Genomic DNA, 22481 nt, shown 5'->3' with positions numbered 1-22481 from the left:
TGATTACTATCGATATGATTTCCGTAGCAAATCCTTAACTAAATCAATTTTTCTCATTCTAATTAACATTATTATAAATGTTACATCTTAATCTCTCAATCAACCTACAATGATTAATCCTTAATCATATGATTAATGATAAAACTTTTTGTTTAATCATTTCAAGTATAACCCTGATAGGTTTTGATAACTTCTTCCTGGTAATTTACTTATATTTAGATATAAATTTTCATTGTAATCATGATTAAAGATGATTATATAACCAGCATATTAATCAACCATTATTATTATTATTATAATATAAAAAAAATATCATTATGTTAATTGTGAAGATACAATTTAATTTGAATGTAATATTATGTTGGTCAGTTGGACAATTATCATTCTGATGATGACCAGTTAGCAAAAACATTCAGCAGCAAACATTATTAATTGTAGACAATTTAGTTGATTACAATTAGGATGAAGCATTATGTTACAATTGATTATTTCAATTAATTTTAAGAAAATCATATACAATTAGATTGATCGGAAAGTGGCCTGTTCGAACGGCGATTCTCTGGACCAACTCGAGTTATCAAAAACTGACCGAACTCATTGATAACCTTAACAATATATTTCCAATAAGAAAAAGTAAATTAGATTAACAATTTAATCGTAACTGGTTATTGATTAGATTATTTTAACTTTACCACTGATTGTTATTGTAAAATATGCATTAACTAACAATCAATTTTGATCATTGAATAAACTGTAGCGTGTTTAATTAAGTGATAAATTTTCAATTCTATTCCTTTCACCATCAAGCAATGTCAACAATCAAAATAGTAAAATGTTAACAATAGTCAATCAAATATTATATATAAAGATTATCATAATTAATCAAGATTAACATTTCTGGTTGACAGATAATTAATATTATTATTATTATCAACGATTCGTTGCATCATATTAATCAATCAATAGATTAACTTGACAAATCTTTTAATTGTTTATCTGTTGATAAGTGATTAAATCAAGGTGTAGATTAAGATAATATCACTTTTTTTTTTGTTGATATTTACACAAATCAATTGGCAATTTAATTGACAAGGTCAATCTTTTAATTTGTTCATCTTTCATTGTCAATTGTCCAGTTATCAACTGATGATAATCATCATCACTTTTTGGTCAACAATAAGAGCCAATTAATAAATGATTATCATGAGTGTTTGTTGATTTATTGAGATACTAATGGTCATCGATGGTCAATTTATTGATAATTGGTTTGTTTCTCTATCATCATCTTATTTCCTCTCACAATTTAATGATGATGATGCTGATGATGTGCCTCATTGAATTGATTACAATGATTAATCTTTAATTTATGTTGGTTACCAGTTGATGTTTTCTTTTTCAACAGTTTCTCTCTTCACAGTGAATGGTCAGTGACTGGTCAAGAAAAAGGTATTTTTAAATCAACAACAATAAACATGTTCGAGAGTATCAACAAAGTTTAAAAGGAAACATGAATTTAAAGAAGAAAAGAAATTGAAAGAAACAAGATGAGGGAGGTAAAGAAGATGATGAGGATGATGATGAAGAAGAGAAGAAGAAGAAGAAGATGAAGATGAAATTAAGTTTCAGGTAGAAAAAGAATTGGTAACAATTATCACGAACTTTCTCTTCATCAATCGCACGATTAACTTAATTATGTCCAACTCTTTTATTCTTCCTCTTCCTCATATGTCCATTTGACTCTTCTTCATCTTCATCTTCATCATTATCAAATTCTCACTTTAAACATCATGTAATAATCTTCATCTTTTAATTAGCTCACCATTCGTATTATTATCTAATCCAATGATCACCACGTTCTATGGTTCTATTGTTTAATAATCTTCTTCAATACTGAATAATAACAATAATTTCCCTCAACATCATGATCTTGTAAACATTTGATTAGGAACAACAATCTATTACTAAGTTAATCTTTTATCAAGTATTAAGATGAAAATGATTAATGGATTAATTTATGATAAATGAAATAATAATCATGATAATTTGTTCAATTGAAATAACTGTTAACTGAAAAGTGAAAAATGAAAGAAGCAGAAAAATGTTTATAATAATTTTATAATACGAAATAGAAAGTGAGTTTAAAATTCAAGATTATGATGAGATTCAGATTGAATTTGACCCTTTCATTATGATGAAGAGATGGTGAGATACCGTTAGATTGAAATTTATGAATGGATGAGAGAGAGAGAGAAGGATGAAAATAAAAGGTAGACAGAAGCCTCAAGTTAAAAGGGAAATTATTGTTTGAACAGAACTTTTTAAGAACCTGTCTCGAAATAGGCCGATAATATGATGTATCTTGAGAGAGAAAGAGAGAGCGAGGAGAGGAAGCACGGAAAGGTAGAAAAGGATGATGATGAAGATGATGAAGATGAAGATGAAGATAATGAGGAGGCGTTGATTATATAAGAAGAATATGTAACTGTATTTGATTAAGAAAATCGTACGGGCCACCCCTGCCTCTCTCTTCTGAGTATAACATGTTATTCTGTATCGATTCCCATCTAGATTGTACATTCGATGAGCGAAACTTGTGACGCACAGAGTAATAGAATATAAAGATAACCGGTCATCTTATTCGAGTTTCCGTCATATCGAAATCAATTCACATTCTGTTAACTTGAACTGTTCATTTGGAATCAGTTTCTTCTACCTGCAGGTTCAGGTAAAGTGTTTTTCTACTCTTATTATAACAACGGAAAAGAAAAAGTTTCCAAGTGATTCTGTGAATGTGAATTAATCATCATCTTCAATTAAATTGATTATACTTATTAAAGTTCTGTTCTATTGATCTCAACAACAACAACAACAAACAAATTGTTCTTTTCTTTTTCATTTTTTTTTTACCAACGGGAAACAATTCTTCAATCATGAGTGTCACCAATGCCGCTCGAACGATGAGCATCTTTTTTCTTACTTTGGTGCTTCTTCAATTGTGCCTTGTAACTTTCTACGGGAACGAAGTTGACGCTGGTAAGAAGAAGAAACTTAAAAAACTTGCAGCGTTATTATTACTTATGAAATCATCGAAAAAACCTAAATTCGGAATTTTACCAATCCCATTACCGATTCCAATTCCGTAAGTAGTTGATGATGAATCATGGTGATCGTTGAAAAAGAAAATTATTCCTCTTGGATAATCATTAATTTCTTTATTGTTTTGATCTATTTTTGTTCAGTGTCGTTATCGATTTGATGAAGAAAGGAGGTAAAGGTATGATGGGCGGAATGATGAGCCACATGATGGGCATGATGGGAGGCCATGGTGGCGGCGGTGGTGGTGGAGGCCACGGTATGGGAATGGGTATGGGAATGGGAATGTCCATGGGAGGTCATGGTGGCGGCGGTGGCGGCTACGGTGGAGGAATGAGTATGGGAGGTGGTGGTGGCGGTAGCTACGGTGGGGGAATGAGTATGGGTGGCGGTGGAATGTCTGGTTGGGGTGGAGGTATGGATATGATGGACATGATGGACATGGGTGGTTATGGAGATATGAATATGATGTCCATGGATGATGGTGGATGGGGAGGTATGATGGGCTCCATGGGTGGTGGAGATTATGGTGGATCTGGTGGAGGAGGAAATGATTATGGTGGTGCCTCCGGTGGTGGAAATGACTATGGTGGCTCTTCAGGAGGATACGGAGGCTCATCAGGTGGATATGGAGGTTCATCAGGTGATAGTGGCTACGGTGGAGGTAACTCTGCAGGTAATTATGGTGGTGGTAATTCTGGATCAAATTACGGAGGTAACGGTAATTCAGGCGGCGGTGGTGGTGGTGGTTACGGAGGTGACTCTGGTAACAATCACGCTGGTGGAACCGGTGGAGGATATGGAGGTGGAAATGATGGAGGATGGGGAATGGGAAATATGGCCATGGGTAAGTAATACCGATTTCGAATCCAATTTAATTTCATCTTCTATGCTTATTAATCAACCTTTTTTGTTAATTTACTTTCTAATTTTACTTAGGAGGCGGAGGATCAGGCGGCTATGGTGGCGGAAGAGATTGAATCAGTCCGCTGAATTTTTCTTATTAAAACTCATCATTTTCATTGAGCCATTTTTTTATTCATTGTGATTTCATAAATTTCATCTAATTTTATCAATTGTTTTCTGTGTACAATTAATTATTTTGATCCAAAATAAAATCAAATTTGTATCATATCAATTTAACTTGTTTTCTTTATTCCCAACAATTAGTTAATCATTTTATAGTTGAAAGTTTCAGTATCAATGATTAAACAAATTTGCACGAAAGTTTTGTTGTTTCAATGAAATTGCAATTGATTAATTTGAATGAAATGATTTTTCAATGATAATTAATTTGACTTTTCATTTAATTGAATTAATAAGAAATTGTTTGTTTGTTATAATTATAAGGAAACAATAATATTACATAATTTGGATGATTCAATTGAATCAGAGGTTTTGATTTGATTGTTAAAATCTAAATCAATGAATTAAGTGGTCGTTTGCATGTTGATGAATAGAGAGATTGAATGAAAATCAGGATTAAATTGTTGATAATGACGAGAATTAAATTATTCGTGATGATTGTGATGATCTTTTTGATTAAATTTTCCGTTTGACAATTAGTCGAAATCAGAAAATAACTAATGTAACAAAACCAATGAAATGATATAAATTTTTCATGTTCAATTTAGATTTTGATTGTTAATCAAAATTTAAATCATATTCACAAGATAATGATGATTACTGTTGATGATATTATTTCATTGTTTAGTTAAATATAGACACACTTATTCAATTTACAATAATTTGATTGATTAAATAGGAGAAAATAATAATTAATGATAATAAAACAATAATAATACAAGACTAAGATACAATTTTCGTGTAACATAATTGTAGTTGCGTTATTGTGTCGACGTGCGATCGCATCTCGATAATATTATTATTGGTTCGAAAAGATCACATGTTAACGTCAATACGAATAACTATTATTTAGACTGTTAATTTGAGGAAATTAAATCGAGTCGAATGATTAATGTACACCAATTGCTTCATCTTGAACCTTAATGAGAGACCTCAAGTGGATTCGAGATAATGTTAACATTAACTAAAGTTCAATCGATCTATTTTTCTGTCGATTCTGTGAACAATTAAACATTTTCAAGTAGATATTTGGAGAAATGTTTAACACAGAATACCCATGATCCCGATTCAGGTCTGTATTCTTTGAAAGTGGCTCCTAATTTGTTAGTCGCAGCTTCAATTTTCTCAGCATATCTCATGGTTCGCAATCTATCAATATCTTTAATTATCTCATGTGTCGTCTTATCAACAGGCCAAACTTGATGCAAAGTGATCTGAGCCGCTTTGTTCAAACCTTTACCCACCTCAGGTTTATGATCATCATCAGGGTAAACAATCACTTCTTTCCGACGGATATGAACAATCTCATCGATATCCAATCCTGTTACATCAACTCCTCCTTCCCAATGAATTTCACCATAACCTTCACGTCCAATAGTTAAACTTGGTACTTTACAGGTATCATTTGATTCATTGTAATATCTGTCCAAATCTTTGTATGCTGGTTTAGTGTAATAATCTAATTTACTCAATTTAAATCGACAATTAAGTGGTGGTGGTGGAGTTGATGGACAAATGTAACTATTATCACCACTGGAATCAGCGACATTAAGTAAACTGGAACTGTTTACATTGTCGCCCATTATTGAGGTTTCACCAAAGGTAACTGAATTTCGGGTAATTGTTGTTGTTAGTGATGATGGTGATGTTTGGTGAATTGGACTATTTGTATTTGTATTGATTTGATTGTTAATTGGATTCGATGGTGTTGTAAAAGCTCAGAGACTGTATTATCGGCGACATTTTCTTTTGATTTATCATTAACACTTCTTTGTGTCATTGAAAGTGAAGGTGAATCGGTGATCGATGCATTTAGAGTTGAATCTTTGGGTTTAAGTACCAATCGTTTAATGTTACGTCGAGGGGCAAAAATGTCAATTGCTGATTTGGGTTCATCTTCTTGTTTATCATCATCTAAACCATCAAATAAAAACGATGGATTCACTTGGGGAGTACCAACATTTCGTGGTACTTTTGGTGAACTTGCTGTTCGTAGACTGACCTTATATTGATACAATGTTTTAGAGTCAGTTGAGAATTTGATTGGATGTGATTGCGCTGCATTTAATAGTGATTGTGATACTGGAGATTCACCATAAGGCATATGCTGTAATCGACTCAGAAGAAGCTCTGAAGTTGGCATATTCTGGGATAAACTTTGTTGCAATGACATCGGTGGTACTTGGGTTTGTCCAAGTTGAAGAGGATTAGTGAACAAAGATGAAGTCGGATTTGATGTGTTGAAGAAATTAGAGCTTCCTGTGTTGAAAACATTTCCTGTATTGAAATTGGTCATCGTAGGATTTGATGTGTTAAATGTTGGTGCAGTTATCGGGTTACTGAAGTTGAAGAGATTTGTAGGTTTGTTCATTGTATTGGTATTTGCAAGAGAAGTGGATAAATTAGTCGAGAAGAGAGATGAAGTTGTAGTTGATGGAGTTGAATTGAACATAAAAGTGTTCGCCCCGAACGGACCAGTTGTTTGTCCAAATGTTTGTCCTCCGCCGGTTGTTAGTCCAAAGCCTGTTTTTGGTGCAGTAGCGGTGTTAGTAGCACCGAATAGGGAAGGAGTTGGTGTTGTCATTGTGTTACTACCAAATAGTGAGGGAGTTGTTGTTGTGGTGGCTCCAAATAATGATTTGGGTTGAGTGTTTGTCGCTGGAGGTTGAAAAAAGTTGGTATTTGGTGTGAATGAAGAGGTTGCATTGAATAAAGATCCTCCTGAAGTAACGGTCACTGGTTGTTGGGCAACAGGACCAAAGGAAAAGGTTGTTGTGGTCGCTGGTGTACCAAAAGCGGGTTTAGCTGGTTGAGCTCCAAATGTAGAGGTGTTGAAGAGAGATGAAGAAGAGCCAAATGAAGGTTTACCAAATATTGAATTAGTACTTGAACTAAATGGAGTTGTAGCCGCTGCTGCTTGTTGTTGTTGCTGCTGTTGCTGTTGTTGTTGTGCTTGTTGTTGAGCACCAAACAAAGACTCACTTGTAGCTTGTGGTTGACCAAACATTGTGGTTCCTTGAGGTTGACCACCTTTACGATTAGCTTGATAATCTTCCCATCGAAGCTCTTCCATTGATTTTGTTTCATATTCTTTCATTGCTGTGATACATTGATGGCGAGTGCTAATTGTTGTGTTTATGTTATTCTTTAACATTGTATCACTACCAATCAATGGACTGAATTTAACGGTTGTACCAACAGCTTGCATGGTATTTGTTCCAGTAGCTGCACTGAATGGAGTAGTATTTGAGAAGGAACTTTGTCCAAACAGCGATTGTGTACTAGTTTGGGCAGTATTTGTACCACCAAATAAAGATGTTGATGTAGCTCCTCCGAAAGGTGATGTAGCTACAAGAGGTAAATATGTAAATAAAGAAGAGAATAAAGAATTAATATACATTGATGATAATAATTCGAAATGTGATGAGAGAGAGAGAGAGAGATGAAATTTCTATAAATATTTACCTGTAGTTGTTACTCCAAATGGTGTTGTTTGGGTTGTTGGTTGAGTACCAAAGAAAGGAGTAGTTGATGTTTGTGCTCCAAATAGTCCAGAGCTTGTTGAAGGTCCAACGCCAAATCCAGTGGTTTGAGCAGGTCGATTAGCTGTAAATGCAGCGGGTTGACCAAAAGTGGACTGCATCCTATTGGGACTTGCACCAAATCCAAATGATGTTTGAGATGTTGATGGTGCATTAAATGGGGCTGTGGTTGAGGTTTGAGGTGTTCCAAACATTATAGACTTTTGTTTACCTTTTTCAATCACAAAACTCTTCTATTATACCACAAAGAAAAATCAGTCGAATTACTCACAATAACCTCAGTTAAAATGAATAAAAACAAAGACGAAAATCACAAAATAAATGACAACAATTAGACTCTACAATTAGTCAATAACCTTGATTAGACAAAGTGAGATATAAACAGTAAACAAACTCACTCTTATTTATAAACATCAACATCAATTTCTAAGCTTCAACTCTACACAACCAGATGGCGTTTTCACTTCTATCAAATGGAAACAAATTGAATTTGATTAGCTAATTGTTACGATAATCACATTGAAATCTCGTTAATTAACGAGACAAATCGATCAATTAAATGGTAAAAATTCACTGAGTCGACAAGAACAAATGTTCTTAATAGTTAATCAAATGATTACCTGAGTGTTGATTTCGATCAGCTGATTTGTTGTTATTACGCAACAATTTTTTTTCTCACAATAAATGTAAACATTAAGATACAATTTATGTTTACTTACATTTATTGATTACATTTCATTGGATTGTAACAATTTTCAGGGTATTTCCGTTTCTAAATCAATGTTTTTGGGTCAAAGTGTTGAACTTTAAACAGAAAAGTTTGTGTTTATGTTAATTGTTTGTTTCGCTTGGAAAGTGAAATCATTTGTCTGGTTAACCGATTCTTTCTGGATTTAACTGGTTAACCCAACCGAATTTAACTAGTCTTAACCAATTTTAATCGAATCTAATCTGGTGTTAACTAGTTCGAACTTGATTCATCACGAGAATCGTGACTCATGTGATTTTCAAGTACATGTAATTACAATTAGCTGAGTCATCCATTCATGAGAAGTTGACTAATATTTACTAATCTAAATTTGGATTTGAATTAGTTTTCTTATTTACAATTTAATGAATTGATTAAGTAAATTAATTTGATTCTGTTGTTTCAACGAAGCTTAATTTTAATGAAAAGTTAAATTGAAAATGAATCGTTCAAAAAGTGTTTGGAAAAATAATCAATCAATTTTGTGATGAAATAACAAATTAATGACGTACAAATTTATTATCAATTTAGTGATTAAATTCACAAGTATTATTATTGATTGTGAGTGATGATAATTTAATTTTGATAGGTCATAGATTCAATTCCTAACTTGGATAATAATAAGTCACTCTAATCGTTTTATTATTATAGTAAAAAATTGCCATTCACCCAACGAAAGTTCAATTCATTACTCGAGTTATTACTCAATGAATTTTAATGAATTAACCAAAATTTAACTCTCTCTCTCTCTCTCTCTCTCTCTCTCTCTCTCTCTCTCTCTCTCTCTCTAGATATTCAATGAATGAATTCTTTCACCATGTTAGATGAGTTTATCATGGTTTCCATCTAACTAAACACAACAATTAAGGTTCACCATGATGATAATCATCTGGTTTCCATGAATCAACAGCTCTTGGTGTTACTTATTATCATTAGTTTTCTTATGTTCAATGTTCACCTAACAAAAAGTGAATACAAAGTAATTTAAAATCTCGAGGTTAATTATCATCCATAAAAAGTGATAAGATGGATTAACTGGTTTTGTTACCTCAAAAACAAAGATTAAACATAAACTATTCTGAGCTTCCTTGTTTCGGAACAAAAAAAATTTGCATTAAATGAGAGGATTAGAAGAGATTAAGAGGATTAATTCAATTGATCCTCTATATTCATGAACAACTAATACATTGAACTTTTTTTTCCAAGTGAACATCTAATGAAAATGAAGCTGATGAGTTTAGATTAGATGTTTTTTGTTATTAATTTTTTTTCTCTCTCTCTCTTCTTGATTAACTAAATAGATTCGAGTTCTAATTACAATGAAAGCTTAATTGTATATATCGCACTTGTAAGATTTTCGATTATTTTTTCTTACAACAATCAAGACGATCTCAAGTAATTAGTCTGATTGTTGTCACACCAAAGGAAAGCAAGTGTCGCTTTGGAAGAACAGGAAAAAACTTTTAATCGAATTCGTTAGAATCTTTTATTTTACGAAAATTGTTGCGAAATAGTCCAAGGTAAATGCTAGAATATGATAGTAATTAATTTAAGGAGAAGAAAAAAAAATTAATCAAACACAATAATCTTAATCAGGAACATTTAGTTTATCTAATTGGATAAATAATTTACCAGGTGAGATTTAATCATTTGCCTTCCGGCTAAATAGAAGAAGAAAAAAAAACTCAATCGATTGATAAATTTACTAATTGTTTTTGTCTTTTTATCTTAATCCTTTATCAGTTAATCTTTAACATGGATTATCAAATCATTCATATAACTATTATTATTATAACAAAGTTAAACTCAGAATCTTTTAATCATTCATTGATTATAATCATTATCATAATCTGCCAGTTTCATGGAAATTATGAATTAATCAAAAATGGATTAACTTGATTAGTTTATCATCAATTAGAGTTTAATTTAATTTCTATCAAAAAAAAATTCAGAGTAAACCAATAAATCATTTTTAAGATAAAAACTGTGATCATTTGATAATCTACCAAGATGAATATGAAACCTCAGAATTTCAATATTATCAGAGTTCTTGACCAATTAACTACTATCATGTTATATGAGATGGAAATTCTATTAGTAATTAACTTATTTCCATAAATATTTATATTCTCTATCAATTTAATTAAGAACCATTGGTGAATTAATGAACAATGAATGGTCATTGTTCACCTTTATTCCTCTGATTATCGATTTATTAGTTCTCACCTTTTAAATGAATAATATCATGGAAATAGCCTCGAGAAGTTCATGGAATTTTCATCAATCTTTCAGTTCAATATGTTCTAAATTGTATTGTTACCTTTTTTTTCATATTCTCTCCAGGAACTGAAATAACAGAGAAAATAATATCAGAAATGGACTCAAATCGAAAACACGATCAATTATTATCTGGACATTTATTATAATAATACAATTTTTTTCCTCTTTATTTATGTTACATAATATTTTTATTGTTTCTTTTTCTGTAAAATTGTTACATATAAAATCATTTATCGTTTTCTTATTTTCGTTTTTGAAACAAATTTCGTCGAAAAAATTGATCAGCCGATGATAGTCCAAATCTCAGAGATCAAGGTTATTATTCAATGACACATACTTATATCTATATTTGTTGGATTGGTTGATTGTTCCATCACAATTATGAGTTAACATGAGATTCATTTTCGGATGATATTAGTGATAATAATGGATAGTTACATGTTGTAAGTCAGTTAAAGGGAAGTGAGAGAGAGAGAGAGAGAGAGAGAGAGATTAAGATGAATTGAGATGAAGATGGAAAAGTATTATCATCGTTTTGTGTCCATTCAATTGAATCCATAAGGAGTTTACACTTTGCCTTTGGGGTTGTAGTTCCAATGAGATGATGAAAAGATGAGGATGGAGATAGAGAGAGAGAGAGAGAGAGAGAAACAAATTAAGAATTGAGTTGATTTAGTATAAGTAAGAAGAGGAAGATGAAATAATCAAATGATTATCGTTTATTATCTGTTGATGTTTAACAGTTTTGCCTTTTTGTCTCTCTGATTGTTATAAGTTATTTTCCATTTAGTAAATTGAATTAACATTCATCAGAATATATATTGGTACAATTCTGTTACATGGTTATTTCCTCATTCATCATGATTGATGATTAATTTGTTAGGCAAATTTACTTTGTTTTCTGTTACAATTTTCATTGATTTTTAGTGGAAAAGTATTAATAAAAATTAAAACAAAATATAAGATCTCAATTTCTCCCACTGAATTTGATTGTCAATTATCCCAATGAATGATTACTTGTACTGTGATTTGATGAAGGATAAATTGAAAACAATCAGACTGAACAAGAAAAAGATTCATCATTTGTCATGAAGATACATCACAATTTCATATATTAATATTTCAAGTTTATTCGAGCTTAAAAAACGACATGAGAACATGAAATCTATTTGACCTTTCATGATGAACTTTCATTTCCAGAATCACCATAACAAATAATCATCTATTCAGATTAAGATTAACTTCAATCCATAACTGAATAAAAATTAGATTCAAATTTATTCAATTCAATCATTAAAAGTTCATGATGTAAGAGTAATTGAATGATTCCTTGTTAAAGATAATCATTCAATTCCCATGAAATTATCATAAGAAAACATTGATAACTGACCAACTCGAAAAAGTTGAAAATCATTTTTCCATATTAATAATGAATTGGAGATGAAAAATTCATCAATATTGCATATCGACCTGGAACATAATTCAGTTATCGTTTATCTAAAATGAGAGATAATTATTTCATTAACATGATGAGAGAGGGAGAGAGAGAAACTGAACTACATGAGACTGAACTTAGAACTTGCTAACAATGGATTAGATATTTTTTCCCCTCTTTTTTTCATCATGATGAATTCCGGCAAAATACATGATACAATCCAAAGATCATCTTTCATGCTAATGATAATAATCATGAGAATACATTGAATTACTGTTAGTTAAGATGAATGAGAAGAAACTTTAAACTTAAATGTTCAGAGTGAATTAAAGTATAAAAATGACAATTGTCATGATACATTATCATTAGTCATTGAAGTTACAACTCGAAAATATTGTTCTAACGTTGTTCCATCATGTGTATATACTCATCCTCACCCTGATTCTGATTAGTTTATCTAAAACTTGGAACTGGTAAGAAAAAAAAACATTGAATACTATTGATTAGCTGAGGGATTGTGAGGATCAATGTATCAACTTATTTGCACTTTAGCTTTATGTCTGTTCAATATCCATCATTAAGTGAATTGATTTTGACCACTCAATGTAATTCAATGTTATTAACGAATGTGATAATTGATTAGATGAGATTAGTTTGAGGCAATGATTATTTCATGTATGCATTATTGCAAAGATATAACCAATAATATCAAACATTTATCTAAACAATATAATAATATACAACCTCGGGAAAGATACACAACAACAACGAAACATTCATATTGCAAAGTAAATTGTTGATGAATTGTTGGCTCATAATGATTATCACACCTTCATCACAATCAATTTAAATGTATTACTTAAAGTAAATTGATTCAAATACATATCATCAATTTTTCATTCATTACCAATCAAATGATACAAATAATATCATACTCAAGTCTTTACAATGACATTAAGCGTTTTCCAGATAAATTGGTTAACCCTTAAGGCAAATTGATTGTATCTTGAATTGGAGTTTTTTTCAAAATCAATTAGCATTTAGACTTTATAAGGTTACCGAATCATAACTCAGTTCATTCATATGATCATCGTCGTGGTGAAAAGTGCACTTGGTCAACCTATTGAGAACTGATCTGTAAAAATATCGAAAAGTAATTCACTCTGAAAGAGATTATCCCAATCTCTTGAATGAATAAAGTTAATTCATTTTATTGTAAGAAACAACTGATTTAAGTTGATTAAATTGTATCATTAGACTAATTTTTTTGTTGGTATCAGTTAACAATATGATAACCTGTGGTGAGAAAGTTTGGGACTTTTTGATAAAACATTCGTAAAAACCGTAGCATTGCGCGTATTCAACTGAAATTTTACGTTCTCATGGCTAATACTCGAGAGATAATATTGTATAAATTTCAGGTCAAAAAATTTAATGGCGTCGCTAATTTTTCAAATTGAAGTGCAATGAAAAAAAAATCGACAAAAAAATTGTTAAAATGAGTTTTTTTGGATAACTTTTCGATGAATACTCAGATTTTTATGAAAATAGTTTTTTTAGAATCAGCTCAAAATTTTGTATCAAAACTCAAATTAACGCAATTCTATAAATAGATCAAGCGAAGATATTCAAAAAAGAAAATTCGATTTTTTTGCATTTTGACAAAATCGAACTTTTCCCATTGACAGCCATGTTAAAAGCTCTCATAGACTTAACATGTATCAAGTCTTATCGATTTTTTTTGTTCGACTTTGAAACTCAATTTTTCCCGAACTAATTGACTAATTAAAAAAATTTTTTCTTTTATCGATATGTTAGTTAATTAACAATAATTCAAATAATTTTCAAATTTTTAATAAAGACCGTTCTCACAATATTACGATTTTAGCAAAAGTTCCCAAACTTTTTCACCACAGGTTACATGATAAGATAATAGCTAATTTAATTTAACTCAAAAAGTTTTGACAAAATTGAAGAAAATGAAATTATCATCATATTGACGAGATGGGAAAAGTTATCATCATGAAAGTAATAATAAGAATGATTATCAAATTGAAGTTTCAAATTGTTGAAGAAATGAAATAAAGTTATCACTATTATTATTCATCTTGGTGATATATCATCATATCTAAATATAAACGATGCTAATTTGATGCATGATGATTTTCTGAGATAATAATAACAATGAACATTTTCACCATCAGGAAGATGATGATGGAAACCTCACAATTTCAATATAGATGAATGAACATTTTCCAGAATCATTGTTCACCATAATTAAATGAAGATGTTAGTTTGCATGGTGGGGGGGTTGATTTTGGATAATGGTGATAATAGTTATCAGAATTTACAAGATTTATGTTATATTATCAGATAATATATTTACTCTGGATGTTTGATTTTAGATATTATTTTCTGTTGATATAAACAAGAAACTTGGGGATAAATATTATGCATGTTTACCAAGAAAAAGGCAAAAAATCAAAAGCTTAAAAATGCAATTTCTCATCTACATGATAAATTCATCATCATGATGAATGAACTGGAAACAAGAAAATCAAAAAATATATTGATCAAGCTTCGATTCATAAATTAATGGGATAAGTATTGAATCTCAATCCATTGAAAGGCAAAATATCAACAAAGGGTTGAAATATAAGGTAAACATTACTAAGATCCAGGTAAAGGTGTATAAGAATCATCAACAATTAATCTGGAAATAATAGTTCAATGGTCAGTACAATTTGATTTTATATATATATATATAAGATCACTCCACCCAAAAGGTTCAATGATTATATAATAATCATGATATTGGTTAATGAATCTCTTTGTATACATAATTAATCATGGATCAGAGCATAATTTAATTCCAAGTCAATGGGTGTAAGATTTACCTTCAAGAGTATATTAGATACTCAGGTAAATGGTGATAACCTTATCAACCATTATCAGGGTAAATCTAAGTAAATGTTAATCAATAATCCTTTAATTGTTCACCTTTTACCCTTAATCATTAGCATTATTTACTAATTAAAGTGTAACAGTGATTGTCCTTATCCACTGACAATAATAACAAATACATGTTGAGATAAAATGTTTATCAATGATTCATTAAAAGTGATTAACAATCAAATCATTTATCATTAACTAATATAAATAATAAAATTATCCATCACAATTAATTTGATAATCGTTTAGTTTGCTTTTTTTTCACCATTTAAAATGTAAATTGACAGTTAATTGGATGAAACTTATCCCAAACTAATCAAGTTGATTGTCTAAACGATTAATGAAATCAATTGATCAACTAATATAATAAGTGAACCAAAAAAAAAATGTCAATCAATCAAATTAATAGATGAAGATTAGATTTAGTTCAATTAGAAAGATTTAATTGAGTTTTCATCAGATTTAAATTAATTAAGATGAAAACTTTTGTTTGTTTATTTGAATTTTCTAGTAAAAAAAAAGAGTCTCTCTTGTATTAGATTTAATTGTTTAGATTTCTTTTTCATTCTTACCTCTCGATCTTCATTATAAGTTAATTGGAGATACAGATGATTATCATATCAAGCTCATTGTTGGATAAGATTAAACTTTTAATGAGATTAGAATGACATGAGATTGAATGATCTGTCATTCTTTTGATCAATTAAATGATAAAGTGATTCATTATTTAACAATAAGTTGATTATTCTCAGTGAATACCTGAAGATTTAGGAAGTAAACTCAGAATTTCATGGAGAGGGAAAAAATCTTAATCTTTTCAAAGGGATGAATTCATGTCTTCCTATTTTGATAGCGTCAATTTTTTTTTCTTCATCGTAAAGATCAAGAATTTACCATTATCAATGAAATTAATTCAAGACTAAAAATCAACATGATAACCATTTTCAATATAAGGCAATCCAATTTCATTTGAGCAGCAAAAAGGGCAAAAATTTACATTTGGATGGAGAGCTAATTGTTTAAATGAATCGATTGATTTATTTGCTACTTTGGAGACTCATTCAATCATTTCCAGTTGATTTGTAACAATCGAATCTATCATTAGTTATCTTGCCATTAGTTGCGATTGTAAAATTAACAGTAATTGTGATCAAATACCAAGGAAAACAATTACATTTGTTATCGTTTTCTATTATTATTATCATTCAAGTTTATTGTTATCTGGTTTGAGTAAAACGAAAGAAGAAAAGTTCAATTGGAAAAAGAAAAAGAAAAGAAACCTTAAATTGTTTGATAATCTTAAATTTGTGTTAACGTTTTACATTTATATTATTTGTCGAGACTTTAACATTGATTATGATCGTCAAATGCCCATGAGCTGTTCAATGTTTTCAATGTATATCTATGAAATGCTGACACAATTGAATAAACATCCGGCGGAAATGAAAGAATGGAAATAAGAACTAGAGTCAAAATCAAATGAAGAGAGAGAGAGAGAAAAGCAAAAATGTGATGAAATTCAAACTTAAAATAAATTGTTAGCATGAATGGAATCACATTAACGATGATTTAAGTTGAAATCTCAATCAGAATTCAATCAAAGTTTAACAATTAGCTATTCAATTAAATAAAACAACTCAAATAACCATTGAATAGGTGAATTGTTGAACTGGCAAACAAAGTTAATTTATCTTATTAGTCCTTTGAGAAGAACAACTAGATACTAAAGTGTGGAACTAACAGAAGGAACTGTTATCAGTAAAAGAAAAGAGTGATTCTGGGTACTCATCATAGTTTCTATAACTCGTTCGAGCTTTTATAACTCGTTGGAGTGTTTATAACTCTTCGGAGTTTCTATAACTCGTTCGAGTTTTTATAACTCGTTGGAGTGTTTATAACTCGTCGGAGTTTCTATAACTCGTTCGAGCTTCTATAACTCGTCGGAGCTTTTATAACTCTTGTTCCTATTGATAGCCTCAAATTATAAATGACAATCTGAAGCAGTTCAAAACTTGGGCAATTATAAGTTTACAAAACCTTTTCTCTCAATCTTTTTAGTTCTGAAAAGAACTATTTCAAAATTTTATTGATAAAAAAGTAACGTAAAAAGAATAAGTTTCATCATTCTGAGTTAGATTTAGTCTCATTTTGTTCGCCAACTTGTTCTGCTGCATCTTTCTATTCATCATCATCATTATCTTCTTCCTTCTTTTTCTTTCCATCTTGCCCATCATCATCGTTTACAGCTTCTTAAGATCCGCCAACTTCTTGTACTCTTTCTTTGACACCTTCATTGCAATAAATATCTTTGTCATCTCAGCTCATACCTTCTTACGACTTGGCATTTTCCTACCAGCTCGACCATCGTGAGCTAACCTCCAAACACCTTGGCCAGGACATTGTTCGTCACAAGTGTCACTACATCTATGATTGGGTGCTCCCGGAAATCTGCATCGTTTCTTTTCATGTCGAACACCATTACCCTGACACGTAAACGTCTGACTGCAATATTGGCAATAATATTTGTTAGGATCAACCTCCAATTTGGAAGATTTGCTTAGGCAATATATTTAATATCTCGACATGTTTAAAAAGGTCCATGGCGAAAGAACAAAGAAAAAAGAGAGAAAGGCAAAACTGCAAAATAATGAAATATTATAACAATAGGCTTGAACTTACGGAGCGAATGATGATGAAGTGGTGAAAATGTCAAGACCTTTATACTGAGCAGCCCTAATCTTTGACCAATCGCTGATCTTTGTGAGCTAAACACTAACTTTGACCCAACGAGAACTCACGCTTGAGGATCAACGGATCTTCGTTTATAGCTGTAATGAATATTAGTTCAGAGTAGAGATTTGGGAACTTATTGTTGATTATATATGATTTTTATTAACTTTATTTCACTTTCTTTATTAATTTTCATACATTGTTTAGATGAATTACGTTGGTGTAAACTTTATTTGACAATGGTGTATTTTTAAGAGGTAAAAGAGAAAGAGAAAAGGAAAAAGAAAGAGAGAGAAAGAGAGAGAAAGAGAGGGAGAGAGAAGTTAGTCTCAATTTATGAATTATTATGGGTAATTAAAGTAATTAATTAAAGGTGAGGATCAAGAAATGGAATTTCTCATGTTGATTAACTTTTCGGGTTGATAGGGTGGTTAAATCCGTTAGTCCTTGGTTTATTTTATTACATGTCCCCGGCTCGATTGATAACCGTCTCGGTTATGTGAGTTTATAGCGATAAGTATCATTATAATCGTGTATTAGGATTTCGAAGATACCATTACCGATGTGTACATTGAACCTATTGAAGATCAACACGAAGCTGCTCCATTGGCCCTTTGCCTTTATCAGGTAGTTTGCCGCTTTTCGATTGTCGATTTTTACGATTGAATAATAAAGTTGTGATAATCGGTAAAAACAATACAATCTTAGGTGATTAAACAGCATGGCGTTGTTTTCGTTCTTAAACTTTACACTCCGAGGACAGGGTTTTTTGCATAGTGAGAGAAATTTCTGTTGTTCATTATGTGCCATATTCATTACTTTTCTTAATATTTCGTCCATCTGAGTTGTGAATTTGATGTAATTTGATGATAGAAGAGTTGATAGGTAGAATACCGATGGATGTTATAATTGTTACTAGCGTTGATTTCAGTTGAAGTGAAATGAATTGTTTTTAATAAATTTTTTTTTTGTTAATTGGAAAGTCGTGATTTGACCTTTTGTTTTTCGTTTTCGTTTTCGTTTTCGTTTTTTTTGTTTCGTTTCTCGTTGGTTAAAGATTTTGGTTTTTTGATGATGAATTTTTATTATTCAATTTGTTTTTGTTTGTTAATTTTATTGGAATCTTTGAATTTTAATTGTTTCACGACCTTTTTGTAAGTTTGATTGATGTTTAACTGTGTGTCAAGTACCAAATATTTTGTTTTTGAATCGACCAGATAATCACTTTCGTAAACTTTTCTCTTGAGACTTTGTTGATGTAAAGTAAATTATTCGAAATTCAGAGATTTCATTTCAAGCTGATTAGAGAGAAATTGAGAGTTGTTTCTTTTCCAGAACCCGACGCTTCTTGGTTTTTTCTCTGTTTGGATTACCAGAGGTGAATTGACTGAAGAAAAACGTGAACAAGTTTCTTCTTTGACGTTGGAATGTAAAATCGAGTGAATTTAGTTGACGAAGAGAAATGAATGAAAGATTATTGTTTTGGCTAGGGTCGACTTATGTTTTTCTTCGTTTGTGAGAATGGGTTTGACTTTGGTGAACAATCAGTGTTTTTTTTTTCAAAGAATAAAGCACAAAATAAGTAAATTGTTGATGTTGAGGTCACTTTTGTTTAAACTTTTGTGAGGATGATTTTAAACTTTCATCACCGGGACAGAAGACGAATCGTCCTCATCGTGGGCTCCATTTGTCACAAAAAATGACGAAGTCCCGGTGAAGAGAGTGAGACTAGTTGGCGAATGACTTGCCGTTTTAATCTCCATTTGTAATGAATATTAGTTCAGAGTAGAGATTTGGGAACTTATTGTTGATTATATATGATTTTTATTAACTTTATTTCACTTTCTTTATTAATTTTCATACATTGTTTAGATGAATTACGTTGGTGTAAACTTTATTTGACAATGGTGTATTTTTAAGAGGTAAAAGAGAAAGAGAAAAGGAAAAAGAAAGAGAGAGAAAGAGAGAGAAAGAGAGGGAGAGAGAAGTTAGTCTCAATTTATGAATTATTATGGGTAATTAAAGTAATTAATTAAAGGTGAGAGGATCAAGAAAACGGGAATTTCTCATGTTGATTAACTCTTTCGGGTTGATAGGGTGGTTAAATCCGTTAGTCCTTGGTTTATTTTATTACAATAGCCTAAGGCATAATTAATTCTAGACAATCTTTTAGTGCAGTTGTACTCATTAGCCTAGACATTTATCTATATAAAGTAATAAAAAGATGGATAGTGCACTCGGATCCTTAAGTTTCTCCCACTTCCGATGGGAACTTCAACTAGTGGGTGAAAGTATCTTCTGAAAGCACCATCTACTTTCGGTGGTCACAGGTTTACTTGATTCATGTTGAAGTAAGTTCCGGAGGACTAACCACTTCCATCACTTTTAGTTTTTATGCAATCATAATAAAGATACATATGCAGTAAATTTACTTCAAAAGTTCCATTTCATATCCACATACCGAATAACTAATGATCGCAAATATATTATTTATAAAACAGTATTGTTTTTATCTTATGGTGAATCTCACTTGAGTGTTTTTGGTTTGAACTGGCGTGCGAATCGCATCGATTGGAAAGCTTCGTTTAAACTATAGTATAATAAGTTAATAAGAATACTTGTACCATCGAATATCTGATTTCTAAGTTTTTAAACTTAAGAACATCTAAATTATCATTAAATAAAAGAGCTAACAGGAAAGTTTATTCATTAAATGTCTAAGTTTATAACAACTTATAAAATAGGAAAGTAATGATGACTTTGATAAAATGATAAAATTTAAAATGTTATATTTTAAACATCTTAATTAGCAATTAAGTTAATAAATTTAGCCTTAAGTTTTCCATGCTGCAACCGTAAGAAACCAACTCAATTATTAATATTATCATTATTAGGTAATTAATGTACAAATGAACAGATAAAGTTTAATAATTTAGATTGTTGAAAATAATTGTTGACAAATTAATCTAACTTTTAATTAGTTCATTCAATTTTAAATTAACGAAACAATTAAACAAGAAGCAAATTGTTTACCTTTGATATCCGAAAATCAGACTAATCGCAATCATGAGATTTTTAAGCCTTTTGAAATATATTTAATTGTAGACATTTCGAGTGTATATTCAACTTGATATTCCATTTCGTTTGAAGGCATTAAAATAGAATTGGAAGGAAAAGAGAAAAGAAAATTTAATTTAAAACTAATTTTTCCCATTTATTTCAATTCTAATTCCAGGATAAAATCCATCAAACTAGTGGAATAAACTGTGATTACAATTTGATTGACTATCGAATATCAGTGACTATTTGATTAATCCATCATTCACCTAAAGCTCAATAGTAGTTGAGCAAATAAAACCATTCAATATATCGTCAGATAAATTAATCAAGTTTTTGGAATGAAAAATCCAATTGCATCATGTGTATTTCAACAGAATTAGGAAAATTTTTCCTACCATGATTGATAAATAATAATAAACTATTATAATATTAAAATATTGATAGAAATGAAATGATGATTAAAATTGAATATGAAAATCATTCGGTTTATCATGATTTTAAATAAATATCATGAAAATGATAAGATGATCAGATTGTCTATCTTTTGAAAATCTTTCTAAATGAAATTGATGATGATCATGAGAATGATGAAAAGTATATATATTTTATCAATAAGCTTCAAGGGAAAAATCAAATATCATTTTTCAACTTTTATCAACATTAAACTCTCAATCCATTATTTTAATACAATGATATTTTTATATTTCTCTATCAATTTTATTCAACTTTTATCATATTACTTTAATATGAAAATTTCATGGATATTCATATTTGAGAAGACATTTAAAGCTCATGTGTTATCATGGTTGATCAAATTCATAGGAAGGGTTTTTATGTTGTATTATGAAGGGTGAGAGCTCAGGGCTCCCCAATCCATGATGCTCATCGATTCAGCTATGACTGAAGAGCAACCCCGTCCAATTAATGGAACTATTTAATCTTTTAATTTTGATTATCTTTATTTTATTATCTTTTCTTTTGAAACTTTGATTACTTTTCACTATGATGACCTTTGAGTTTAATTAAGAAACTTTGATTTCTTAATTATTACTTTTTAGTGACTCTTTAGTAAGAGAATCAAATTTCTTCTTTAATCAACAATGATTAATATTAATCTAAACTTTTGTTTAATCAAGCTTAATCTTCAATGTATCAGAAGGTAGCTTTTTATAACCTTATTTGGCATTTTTAATCTTTATGTTAACCTTTGATTAACATTGTCTCTAATTGTCTAGGCTCTATGGAGCTATAAATTGTTAACTCTTCCCAATTGGGAACACACTTCAATTTTATATCTCTATGAAGATAGTTAAAAACTTTGTTAAAATCTTTCAATTCCTAAATTTTCATTTGTTTAATAAAAGTTCCTTATTCGGAAATCAATTAGAATTCACAACATTAATCGGTATCCTGATCCGAACCTTAAATCTGTTTAATTGTGTAAGGCAGATTGCAGTCTTCTGTCAGTTTAATTCAACCAATTAGTACCAAAGGGCTTGAATGTGTCCTAGTCTCTACGTGCGACTGAATCGTAATTACGTATTACACCAACTAA

General features: G+C 30.4%; 3 protein-coding genes across 5 annotated transcripts in view; 1 reads left to right on the top strand and 2 right to left on the bottom strand.

The window, feature by feature from the left end:
• The first annotated feature begins 2541 nt into the window (after window positions 1-2541).
• Window positions 2542-4231, top strand: LOC128394904 (uncharacterized). The gene is made up of 3 exons (XM_053355278.1): window positions 2542-3139; window positions 3240-3940; window positions 4033-4231. The coding sequence occupies exons 1-3, from the start codon at window positions 2931-2933 to the stop codon at window positions 4071-4073; spliced, it is 951 nt and encodes a 316-aa protein (XP_053211253.1). The 5' UTR covers window positions 2542-2930; the 3' UTR covers window positions 4074-4231.
• A 151-nt stretch (window positions 4232-4382) lies between these two features.
• Window positions 4383-8121, bottom strand: LOC128394901 (nuclear pore complex protein Nup98-Nup96-like). The gene is given in 3 exon segments (XM_053355273.1): window positions 4383-5896; window positions 5899-7527; window positions 7645-8121. Coding segments are annotated over 3 exon segments (2610 nt in total). The 5' UTR covers window positions 7916-8121; the 3' UTR covers window positions 4383-5186.
• A 2777-nt stretch (window positions 8122-10898) lies between these two features.
• The window catches only part of LOC128394902 (RYamide receptor-like), a 33957-nt gene continuing 22374 nt past the window's right edge, over window positions 10899-22481 (bottom strand). For all 3 annotated transcript variants that reach the window (XM_053355274.1, XM_053355275.1, XM_053355276.1), the window contains one exon: window positions 10899-11326. Coding sequence is in view for 1 of the 3 variants with exons in the window: in XM_053355276.1 (XP_053211251.1) it covers window positions 11316-11326 (11 nt within the window). In the remaining 2 variants the exon portion in view is untranslated. The remainder of the gene's footprint in view (window positions 11327-22481) is intronic.

This window comes from Panonychus citri, unplaced genomic scaffold (genome assembly GCF_014898815.1).
Source record: "Panonychus citri isolate SS breed McGregor unplaced genomic scaffold, ASM1489881v1 Contig00140, whole genome shotgun sequence".
Lineage (NCBI taxonomy): Eukaryota > Metazoa > Arthropoda > Arachnida > Trombidiformes > Tetranychidae > Panonychus > Panonychus citri.
The sequence above is the reverse complement of the archived record's forward strand: the minus strand, read 5'-3'. Positions and strand labels throughout refer to the sequence as shown.

Bases quoted from the DNA above. Each gene is read 5' to 3' on its own strand.
- LOC128394904 (XM_053355278.1), top strand. From the start codon at position 2,931: ATGAGTGTCACCAATGCCGCTCGAACGATGAGCATCTTTTTTCTTACT. The intron at 3,140-3,239 runs GTAAGTAGTTGA...ATTTTTGTTCAG, and splicing joins CCATTACCGATTCCAATTCC to TGTCGTTATCGATTTGATGA. The intron at 3,941-4,032 runs GTAAGTAATACC...AATTTTACTTAG, and splicing joins AATGGGAAATATGGCCATGG to GAGGCGGAGGATCAGGCGGC.